The sequence below is a fragment of the Cinclus cinclus genome, chromosome 3 (genome assembly GCF_963662255.1).
Source record: "Cinclus cinclus chromosome 3, bCinCin1.1, whole genome shotgun sequence".
NCBI lineage: Eukaryota > Metazoa > Chordata > Aves > Passeriformes > Cinclidae > Cinclus > Cinclus cinclus.
In genome coordinates this window covers 112652459-112664612 of record NC_085048.1, presented here as the reverse complement: position 1 = coordinate 112664612, position 12154 = coordinate 112652459, and the positions used below count along the sequence as shown (strand labels likewise).

The 12154-nt window shown below is 43.8% G+C and overlaps 1 protein-coding gene across 1 annotated transcript; it reads right to left on the bottom strand.

Annotated features, from left to right (window-relative positions):
* Window positions 1-6653: 6653 nt before the first annotated feature.
* PROKR1 (prokineticin receptor 1) lies at window positions 6654-10463 on the bottom strand. The gene is made up of 2 exons (XM_062489456.1): window positions 9964-10463; window positions 6654-7367 (listed from the first exon to the last, which is right to left on the bottom strand). The coding sequence occupies exons 1-2, from the start codon at window positions 10458-10460 to the stop codon at window positions 6671-6673; spliced, it is 1194 nt and encodes a 397-aa protein (XP_062345440.1). The 5' UTR covers window positions 10461-10463; the 3' UTR covers window positions 6654-6670.
* Between the last annotated feature and the right edge of the window lie 1691 nt (window positions 10464-12154).

The following is a 12154-nucleotide window of genomic DNA, read 5'->3' as shown; positions in this document are numbered from 1 at the left end:
TGTCTGGAGCTGGCCTGTGTCAAAGAGGAACTGTGTCAGCAAGCCCTGGCCAGGAGGCACCTCCACAAGCAGGTGCACGCAGCTGCCACAGGCTGGAGCGGCGCTCTCTGGAGGAAGAGGAGGAGAAGGGAGCCAGCCTCGTGCCAAAGTGTTGGCACGGGAGAAGCCACTTCCCTCTGGGGCACAGGAGAGGTGTGCTCCAGGCTATGGTTTGCAAGATGGTGCTGTAGAGCCTGAGGTTCCTGATCGGCCGTCGGGCAAAGTCCTGCCACAGACAGAGCTTTCCTCTGAAAGGAATGAGAGGGATGTGTCTTTACAAGCAAACTGTGGGCCTGCTTGCAGATAAAGCCCCATACTGATAGGTGAAAGAAGCAATGGAAGGAACCGTAAATTCCAGAGGCATTCCACTAACTGACAGACTGTTGTTCACCCAAGACCTTACTAAATTCCTGGGCTTAGAGAAAAAGAACACAGATACAAAGAAAAAAGGGGGTCTTGTATAAGGCAATTCAGGAAGTCTGTACCTCTCAAGTACCTCAGCCAAGAGGGAAAGAGGGAGAGAAATGCAGCAGGGAAATAAGGATAAAAAGGAGGCTGAGTCCTCCAGCAGTTTGAGAGACCCCCATAGGAAATGTCCCATCGCCTCTCTTTTTTTTGAATGAAGTTGCAGGAGCCCTCTCTCTCCTTTTAGAACATGAACTTCTGACACTGTGGATTAATTTTCCTGACACCTCCATTTTCTGCCTCCTTAACACACAGTCTGTGTTAAGGTTCCCAGCATGTGTAACAACCCCTATAGTAATTTTTCACCCCATGTATACCATATGTTGAGACATGAGGAAAAGTCAGATTGGTCCCTTTCAGGTCCCCTTCCCTCTGCCAAGGGAGGGCATTCCCATGAGCTGAATTCACTCAGTAGAATGGAGGGATTTTCACCTGTCTCTTGGGTACAGTGCCACGTCTGAGCCTTGTGCTGGCATCTGGCATTGGGCAAAAGCTGCCATGGGATTTGTGGTGCTTGTGGTGCTTGTGTGTCACCTGCCCAGGGAGGTGGGAGTGACCAGGGGAGCACAGATACAGCTCCTGAGTGAAATAGGAACTCTCCAGGTCATTTGAAGGGGCTGAGGAGATTGTTTTGGGAGACACCTTGTATCTTGGCCACAGAGAACCTTGTGTGAGTAGCAGGTTTCTTCAAAGGCTAAGAAGTGGGTTGTGTATTACAGTGTGTACTGTACCATGTGGTATTTACTGTATTTTGTTGTTAGGAAAATTAATGCACAATACCAGAGGTTTATGTCCAAAAAGGAGACAGAGGAATCCTGTAACTTTATTCAGATAAAAGGGAGAGGCCATGGGGCATTTCCCATGGGGTCTCTCAAATTTCTGGAGGACTGAATTTCCCGACTGCATTTTCCTCTCTTTCCCCCTTGGCTGACGTACTTGAGAAGTACAGACTTCCCGAATCACCTGATACAGACCCCCTTTTTCTTTGTATATCTGTTCTTTTTCTCTAAGCCCAGGAATTTAGTGAGGTCTTGGGTGACCAACAGTCTGTGTCAATTAGTGGAATTCCTCTGGAATTTATGGTTCCTTCTATTGCTTCTGTCACCTATCAATATGTGGCTTTATCTGCAAGCAGACCCACAGTTTGTAGAGACACGTCCCTCTCATTCTTTCATTCTGGTGCTACATGTGCTGTGTGCTGTCATTCATGTTTATTGTAGTTTACATATTGTGAATATATTGCAGAGAGTGTACTGCACTGCGTCATGGTTTCTTATGTAGCTGTTGTAGGATATGATACAGCATTGTACTGTGTTTTGCATTATATCCATTGCAGGGTTTTGTTGCCTTGTGTTCTTGTGGAGGAGCCAGTTCTTTGCCACACCACAGGAGCCCTTTAATGCTGCTCTACAGAAGGTCTTCCCCATGCCAGCCCTTAGGAGCCTCTTTCCCTTGTCAGCCCTCAGGAGTCATTCACGGTGCAGCCCCACAGTTCTTCACAGTGCCATCTCTCAGGAGCCCTTCTTGTTGACCCTGAGGATCCCTTTGCCATGAGGCCCAGCTCTTTTTGGAATCTTAGATCGAATTATCTTGGATTCCTTCACCACACTGCTGCCTAACTCTTATTGGAGTTGCTAATCCCAGCCTGACAGAGGAGTCCTTGACTGGGTATTGCTTACTGACTCTTCTAGTTTCCTCCTCACTTGGTATTTTTCACCAAGTGTCACCACATGGCCCTGGAAGGGTTCTTCACACCTTTTTTGGTGTTTTTTGGAGTGTTTTTCCATTTGGCTTTTTCAGAAGCTTCTGCCTGTCTTGGGGGCATTTCACCCTGTGGCTTTTTTCTTTATTTCTACAGTGCCTGGCATATCTTGGAGCACTTCACAGAGCCATCCTGGCTCTTTCAGAGTGCTGTGTGCCCAGATCTATTGCTTTGCCTTGGCCTGCTTCCTGTGATTGCTTTACATGAGTTACCTTCCACGTTTTTTCTTCTGGGATCCGCAGATGAGCAGGTAGAGTTTTCATGGAATTTTGATGTTGCTTTTTAGTTCAGGGATGCCTTTTTCCAGGAAGTGATATCATCTCAGTGTTTTCTCTTCTGTCACTTAGCCTTGGTTTTGAAGAAGGTGACTTTACACTTGGAGCAACTTTGTGCCCAGTGGTGTTTCTTACTATCTGTGATTATTTGGTGTTTTTTATACTGGGATTTGTTCCACATTCTTTTGTTCTGGTTGGTGTTAGAAAGGTCAGTTTTGAAGCTGCAGGAAATCCTGCCTCGCCAGTGGTTTTGATGAGGAACAGCTGAGGGAGCTGGGTGTGTTTAGCCAGGAGAAGATGGGGCTCAGGGGTGATGTTATCCCTCTCTACAATTACCTGAAAGGAGGTTGTAGCCAGGTGGGAATTAGTCTCTTCTCCCAGGGAATAGGACAAGAGAACATAGTCTTAAGCTGCACCAGGGGAGGTTCAGGTTCAGGACATTGAGAGGAATTTCCTTCACAGAAAGGGTAGTTAGACACTGGAATGGAGGTGGTGGAGTCACTGTCTCTGGGGTGTTTAAGGAAAGACTGCTACTCAGTGCCATGGTCTAGTTGATATGGTGGTGTTTGGCCAAAGGCTGGACTCAAGGATCTCAGAGGTCTTTTCCAACCTAATTGAGTCTGTGATTTAAGGCTTTTCCTGGCAACGTGTGTTACGGTGCAGTCTATAGGATCCTATCAGTGTATGATCCAGTGTATGATAACAGAGCAAGATCTATGTGATTCTGAGGGACAAGTGTCTGTCTTGCCCCGATTCTGCTTTTTTTCTGCTCAGTGGTGTGTGTTTTTCTGCACAGTTGATACAGAGGATTCAGGAAGGGGACAACTCAAGCACCCAGCTTGCACCACAGCCCAGCCGACACAGGGAGAGAGAGAATGCAAACACGACACACATTGGATAAGTTCCTCGGTAGCCAGCTGTCAAAAGCTGAAGCATCTGTTGCTACTAGTTGGAGTCATGGGAATCCTGGGAATAGCTGCAGGACGCCACTCCCAAAGTGTTAGACGTGAGCTGATGCAGCTCGTGGTGATGCTGTGCTGCAGAGGCAGCAGCTGGAGGTGCTGTTGCCACAGGAGATGCTCAAAGAAGGATCACAGCAAAGTCCTAGCTCCTGAATGAGTCAGTCAGTCTTCAGGGAAATTTTCTGTGCTGGCTATTTTGATGTAGCTGGCCTGGGATCTTGCAGTTCATCCCCCTTTTGTAGAGGGACAATTGCTTTAATTACACAGCCTTTGTTTTCTCAGTGCCACTCTAAATGTTGTCCTTTAATAAGTTGTGTGGGTACAAAAAAAGCCTTTTTGTTCTTTTCTTCCCCGCACAGCTCACCTAAGCCCTAGGGAATGTGGGGTCTGATCCTCTCCCTCAGACCTGCCCTGCCTGCTCATCCCTACCTGAGGGAGCCATTTGGGTCATGGTCTGCTCCCACTGCCTGCACACTTCAGGAGCAGTCACAGTAGTGTTAAAGTGACTTTTTGTCCCCATGCAAGGCCCTGGGCCTCTGCTTGCTGGAACTCAGTTTGGGAGCAAACACTGTCTCTGAAAGTGCCCTGTTTTAGGGCTGTTTGGAGTCGGTGCTGACACAGGCTAAGACTAATGTGCCTGCTTCGTGCTTGGATCAGGGAGCAGAACTGTCACCCTTCCTCAGTGGGAATCCCCTTCTCTCTGTGGATGCTGCTCACAACAAATGCAGCTGGGGGCAAAGAGTGACTTCTCCTGCCCTATCCAGAGTTTCAGGCAGCAGCACTGCTTTGCTGCTAGGAGGACCTCAGAATGTCAAAAATACAGCAGTCCCAAAAACCTAAACCCTCACTAGAGGCTGTGGAGGATGCTGCTTTGATACCCTTGGCAGGCACAGGGATCAGAACAGTGGTTAGGCCAGACCACAAGAGCTCTCTTTGAACTCTGAGTGATTTCCAGAGTTTTAAAGCAATTCTTTGCCCCAGATTTTGTTTAGTACTATATTTCTCGGTGGAAGTTTAAGTTTTTTGTGGTTTTTTTATTAACTCAGCCTTAGATGGATTTCTGTAATGTGGCAGTTGTCAGTTGACTTTGTTGCACCGAAGCCATGTAGGGAAAATAGGTGGAAAGAGTATCAACACACTCTAGTAACAAGTAGCAATGCCAGCTAATCCCCAACAAATAGGGCAGGTTTCAGGAGATAAATGTGGGAGCACAGTTTCAGAAGGAGCCATGAGATTTCAGGTGAGATTAGACTAAGATTAAGCCTTCTGATAGTGAAATACTTCGACTTTCTGGTCCTTTAAATTTCTGTGGCAGGCCAGAAAACAAATGGATTTAGTACTTACCCCTGTTCTTCAAAACTGACATTTTGAAGGATGATTTCAGTCTTTTTCTTGGCTAACAGCAAATGATGAAATACTCTTCAACATATATTTAAGAGCAGCTAATGATGGAAGGCTTTGAACATTTTAATGCATTTGAATATCCTTTTGCCCTTAAATTTAATTGATCATTTTTTCTTCAGCAGGAATGGGATCATTCACATTATTGAATGTAAAAAAGTGATGGCTAAGGGAAAAAGACAAAAAATAATTCAGAATGCTGATACTGAGGCCATGTTTTATTTGCAGGATTTGCTTCTCACTTTAAATTCACAAATAGACAAGTTATTTACCAAAACCATTTACTGCAAAAGTGCACACAACCACATACTTTAAAACAGGAAGCATTTATCATGACGACAGAAAAGATATTATTTCCATACACAGAAATCCATGATATCTTACATGTAGTTGAAATGAGTAGGTATTACTGTCACCTGCTTTGTCACGATTACCAGTTAAGAAACATTCAAACTGGAGTTGCACTAAATCAGAACAGTAGCACTGCAGAAGGAAATGCAGAATTCATCTAGAGTTGTTGCCTCATATCTGAGCAGAAAATAAGCTACTCAACTCAACTAGAGGCTGGCTCACTGAAGCCTAAGCCTGCCTTGCTTCCAGAAAGATGGATCATCTCGGGTTCTCCTTGGTATTTTGGCTTCGCTTACCCTTTATCATGAAGGTGCACGTACTTGGTAAGAGGTCTGGCTGGATTTTTCCCACCACCGTGCTGTAGTTTTATATAGATCCCACTAACAAGCAAGGCAAAATACATGAAATTCCATCTGAATATAGGATAACAGATTTTCACTGAGTGAGAGCTGCTGACCACTGACACTGGTGATCCAGGGTGACTGTCAGCATTCCCTGGAGTCAGTCAAAGCCTAGCTGTACACAATCCTGGCCAACGTGTGCAGAGTAGGCTAGACAATGTGGACATGTTATTCCCAAATTCTACAATTTTGCGATTGATTCTGTGAGGAACTCGGCATCTCAAGGCAGCAGAAGCTGGCCATAGGGTTCCTGGAGGTGAGGAAAGAGATCCTTTTCATATGTATCTGTGGCATTTCCAAATACGTAACAGACAGAGTAACACTCTCCATAAAACTAAAGAGTGGAATATCAATAAAGCATTCTTAAACAAGTTGTAACAAGAAGAGACTTGAGGTTTTCACTTGACTGGGAAGCATATTTTAGCATATTTTAGCTTTCAGAGCATGTGCTTTTCATAAGAGCATGCTGTGCATATTGTCCAATGACACGAGAAAGCTGGTGGTCTGTGGACTTCAAGAAGCTTTAAGGAGGGGTAAACTGAGAGGTTAAAGAGTGACAGGAAGCAAAATGGTCTTTTTTGGCATCCTTTGTCTTCTGAGCAGAAAGAAAAGGACACCAAATAGCTTAAATGTACAAGTCATAAACTCAAAGGGATTAAGTGGTTTCTCTTAAGAAACAAAGAAGCATCATTGCTAGGATCAGCACTCAACTTTTCCATCATTGTAATACGCTCTAATGCACTCATAGGCTTCTTTGTTCTTATTAAACAACTCTAAAATGAGTGTGTACATCCCAAATTGACAGATGTGTGAACGGAAGCACAGCATCTGTTCAATCTTAAGGATTATCCAGCAGACCAGTGAGAAGAGTTCTGGTAGGAATGCAAAGTAGGCTGCTTCTTTGAGGGCTCTCACCGGTGATGAGTATTCCCACAAACAAGGAAGAAGTTTCTGAGAAGGTATTATTTCCTCTTTACCCCCTCTAAAAGAGGTGAGATTGGAACCTCAGAAAATTTATTGTAGTTTTATGCAGTCTACTTCCTCTGTGATTGGCACTGCACTTGTTCTCAGGTCCAAATCTGTGCTAGATTTGCTTCCCTTATACGCTGACCTCCATCTGAGCAGCATGATCTTCTTGAAGTACTTCATGGTGTTGTTTTTCACGGTTACAAAACACATGGTGTTTATCACGCTGTTACTCATGGCGATGCACCTAACTATGTAAAAGGCAGTAAGATAATGTTTCTCTTTCACCAGGAGGGTGGGGAAGAAGTCCCGGACAATTGTGAAGCCATAGAAAGGTGCCCAGCAGAGAACATAGGCAGTCAGGATGCACATTAGTACCATAACAGTTTTCCTTCTGCACCGAAGCCTCTTTCTGATTTGTTCCGTCTGGAATCCTGGGACAGTTTTAAACCAAAGCTCCTGAGAGATCCTGGCATAACACAAGGTCATTGTAATCACAGGTGCTACAAATTCAATGCCAAAGATGAAGAGAAAGTATGACTTGTAATATATCTGTTGGTCAACTGGCCAAATTTGGCCACAGAAAAATTTCTTCTGATTTTTCACTATAAACAACACGGTTTCAGTAGCAAAGTATGCAGATGGAATAGCTACAAGTATGGAGACGATCCAGACCAAGGCAATGAGGAAGGTTGCTGTTTGATAATTCATGCGTGGTTTCAGAGGGTGAACAATGGCCAGATACCTAGAACAGAAAAATATATTCAAAATGAAGTCTGAAAACACTGTTGATCAGAACACACTTCAAAATAAAAGCAAACAGAACTGGGCAGGAGGAAGTGGCTGTCATTCCTGAGAGGAGAGCCTGAATATATTTGTCTGTAAGGACATAATCATCTGTAAGAACATTTTGTTAAGTAGCAGCCTGGAGTGGAGTTACAATTTTGTATCACAACTTTTCCCTTTAAACAGAAGCAAGAGTTTGAAAAATGCAGACATGTAGAATCAGGAAAATTTTCCCTAGAGAGCTACTTAAATAGCTCTTTTTATGAAGAGGTGAAATATACATCACAGTGTTTTTCTTATTTCTGTGGTTATTTCGTGGGGTGCAAAGACCTGAAGGCAATGCTAATGTATGTTACAAGTGAACACGATTTTAAGCCATCAACAGAACGTGAATCTATTTTATATATACACACTCTAGAGGAGTGTGTATCTATTTTCTGCCCATGCAAAGCTTTTTTGTGTGTGTTCTGGAGGTGACTATTGCTAATTCATCTTAAATATACAATATTAAGTAATATGGCAAAGCAGAAAACTTGAATTAGGTGTTTGCACTGCTTAGGAGTGTAAAGCTACAAGGTTGTGGTATTCCTGTTAGGAGGAGATTTTTATCAGAGGTCTTAGCACAACCATATTTAACCCTAAGTATTGTTTCAAAAAGTGGAATTTCTCATTCCTTTTGAGTCTATTCCATCAGTATATATCAATACATAGAATAGCATCCATAAGATATATTCATTCTAAAGTAAAATGAAAAGTCAGCAGCACTTTTCATCAGCCAGATCTTGGAAGCAGATAAACTGCTCATGGTTCTTAATAGTGCAGGGTAGGTGTCAGGGGACAGCAGAATGAGTCAGCCTCATTGTGGAGCAGATAGGTTAACATTTTTAGATCAGGTCCTGGAGAAGTATGTTGTGGCATGATGTATGTGTATGTATTCATAAATATTCATATCTGCTCAGCAGAACATTTGGCTAGATGGGATCAGTCTGTCCAACAGAGTCAGGAGGAAGCTTTTGTGGTGGATTTCCTGATTGTCATAGCTTACCACACTTGGGCTGCTACTGTGGAGTGTTCCTGCAGTTCATGAACTGAATTCAGATGAAACCGTCCTGGAAGATGTGCTCCAAAAGTGTGCATAAGTGCCCATGGGTATTTGGTCCCGAACACCCAGCTAAATATTTGCCGCGTGGACACTGGACCCTTATCACATGCTCTTCCTCTTCAGATGTATTTTTTCTAGTGTAGATGTGGCCTTAAAAACGTGAAATTCCTATTTTTTCATGTGAATAGACATGGAGGAAGAAGAAAGAGAGCCCTGCCTGAAGGAAATCCTCAGTGGGACAGACTTAACTCTCTTTACACAGCTAATGCCTTTAAAATGATCTAAACATGGGAAGAGTTTTCTTAGGAGCCTGTTCTTTTTAGAAACAGAAGGCAACAATCCATATGACATAATTAACATGGAATGGGTTGTTGTTAAACAATGAGATTTCTCTCTGTTTACCAAGTCAATAGCTTGAAAAAAGAAAGAAAAAAGAAAAGCAATGAAATCAAAACAGCGTGTTCTTACAACAAGCTCTGGTGATTAATCTTTGCCAGGCGTGTTTTTAAAGATGGGTGGGAAGATATGCAATAAATCTGATTTCTTAGCAGACATAAGGGCACCATGACCCATATTACTTCATCAACCTGGGATGCACTAGCAGAGCCTTCCAAGAAAACTTTGTAGAAGCTGAAAAACTGATAGAAAATGGTAATGCATACATGGTAGTGTTTACAAGCTTTACCCCCAGTCCTCAGCTGCTGTTGAAAGGATATTCTGTTAGATGCTTGTTAAGGACTTGTTTTGTAGGAGCTGATCATCCCCTTGCCCACACCAGGCAAAACATCTCTGAACTTCTCCAGAGTCTTTTCACAGACTTCAGCTTGAGTTGGTGTCAGGAGCAGCTGAATCAGCCATACACAAGCTGTATCTGTACAACCTTCAGCAAGGCTAACTACTCCTGAGCTGACTTTTCCCTCAGGGACTGAAAACTGTGCAATGCTATACTAAAGTCTGAAATGGCACATGAGAGAAACTGGAGGAAAGAAGAGGAAGGAGGGGTGGGAATCACCTATGAATGTGCAAAGGGTCTACAGAGATGTGTATAGTGTTTGCACATGAAAGAGGTCTTGTGATCCTGGCCTTTCTGCAAGGAGTTTACTGAGCAGGTCTCTTGCTGTGAGTCAGTCATGTCAGACTTATGTCAGCACAAGTCTGATCCTCAGAGTCTTGGTCCTTGGTCTCAGAGTTCATGGTGCATGAGGCTGAGAGAAGAGCCTTGAGAAAGGATACAATTAAATTAAATTGTTAAAATTCCTGGAGTAAAAGGCAGGCAGTCTCTCAGGACTGCAACGCAATTGGAAAAAAATTCTTCACTGCAAGTGTGGTTCGGCATCAAAACAAGCTGCCCAGGGAACAGTTCACAGAAAGTATGGATGTGGCACTTGAGGACATAGTTTAGAACCTCGGAAGCTGTGGCCACATCTTTGTGCTGTCATAGCATCCCACTTACCTGTCAATAGCTATAGCCAGGAGAGCATTGGTGGAAACGTAGAGGGAGGCGGTTCTCAGGTAGTTGACTGAGGCACAGAGGACATGGCCATGCTCCCAGGACAGCTGCTGCACCACGTAGTAGTCCATCTCAAAGGGGCAGCACACGATGGCCACGATGAAGTCTGAGATGGCCAGGTTGGCAATCAGCAGGTTGGTCAGGTTTCGCAGCTTCTTGTAGCGGGCGAGAGCAGCAATGAAGACGAAATTGCCGATGCCACAGACCAGCATGATGCCAACCAGAGCAACCCCGATCACTATCTTGGCTGTGAAGAAGGTGCTGCTTTCGGTCACGTCATCTTCACTGTCCAGTGGTAGGTCATAATCGCTGTAAGTGAAATTGAAAGGGAAAGAGAAGTTTTGCAAAGAGGTGAAATCCCCATCACGGATGTTGTAGATTGCAGCAAAGTTGAGGCGGGTGGTAGCGTTTAGGTTGCGTTCAGTTTGCTCTGTGGCCATATCTGACTTCTTTTGGCATGTGCAGTTTGGCTGGCCCTCAGTGTTGTGTTAGCCCAGTGTGGCAGGGCACAAGAGTGGCAGGCGAGAGACCTCACCCAAAACTTCCTTTTGAGCAGTGAGTAACCTTGTCTTTGTCCCCAGAAGATTATAGGACAACAGCCTCACTTATCTCCTTCTGTAGGAACAAAAAGAGGAGAATGTTTCCTGAAATGAAATGACAGCAAAAGTACTGATCTTGAAGGAAAGCAGTAGCCAAGTTATTGCCCCACAGATCTGCTGCTGCATGTGAACAGAAGGAAGAAATACCCTGTGAAGGGACACTTCTGTTCTCATAAAACAATTGCTTCCTGCACTGTTTGTTACAGCAGCAGTTTTATTTGCTAGCAATGAAATTTTCATCAGGCAGTGAAATGACAGTATAGGAGGAATGTAAAATCTAGTTTAAACCTTCACCGGCCCACAAGTCCCTGGTGCTGTCATCTTTGTGCAAGGTAAGATACACTAAAATGACAACTCAGTGTGCTGTAAAGCATTTGGTGTGCCTTTCGGACAAAGTTTATACTTTATTCTGGTTGTTTCAGGGCGATGTGGTAGAGGATAATGAAAAGAACTGATGTCCTTGCTTCTAAATACATTTCTTAATGAAGGAACTGTTGCAAAGACCCAAGAAAATACTAAATCCATCACTTCCCTTTTGGCAGCCATTAATTGAGTACAGGACAAAATTTTCTGCCAGCATAATCCATTATCGCTTTGTCAAACAGGTGAAGCTCTGCCAATTTGCAGAGACAAGAATTTTGTCCCATGAACCAGCTTGTAGAGTTTAGCTGCGAAGGCAAATCTGCCATTCACGGGGGAAGTGTTTCCACAGAGAGTGAAAGGTGAAAGGGAAAATCTTCTGTAAGCAAGACAGAGTGCCTTGCATTTTTGATGCTGGGAAGAACCAGGCTCCTCTCTTTGTACTGCCAGTTGTACCAAATATTTAATTTTTTTTTTTTTCTCACACAGAGGGGGAAAAAACAATCTCATCTTATTTTTGCCTCTCTGTGTTAAAATGCTGAGAGAGCATCCTCTTGTATCTTCTTCCCATGGTCCATCTAGGAAATTTCACACCAGACACCTAGCTGTCAGGGCAGTCTCACCTCATCCCAGCAGAGGATCAGGGAGCATTACTTCTTTTTCTGCCCTCAAGCAGTATAGTCCTCAGGGTGTCTAACCCTGCTGAACAATAGCAGTCACGGCTACAAAGGATAATCTGCCCAATGAAGCTATTGCTCCCTTCTTTCCCTTCTTTTCTCGGACCCTGATGTACCAACACTTAACAAATATCTGTCAGAAACTCTCTTTTACAACTTTGGCCACCACATTGTTTTTCAAAGTGAGCATTGCAGAACAGAATAACAGAAAGCCAAAGCCTGAAAAGAAACAGTTCTGACAAGGGACTGCTTTAGGAGACATCTCCACAGCTGCCTGGAAAGGTAAGAATTCATTTAAGAGGAGTGCTAAAGAAACATTTGGATGCAAAATCTGTTGGCCAAAGCAAGGGGCAGTATCTGAGTCAGATTTTGCTGCTAAACACCAGAAGAGCTATAAAATAAATACAGACAACACAAACATCCACAAACTGACATAACACTATCAGCAAAGGGTACCTGCAGTTGTACTCATCTTCTTGGAGGTCTCAGGCACCCTGT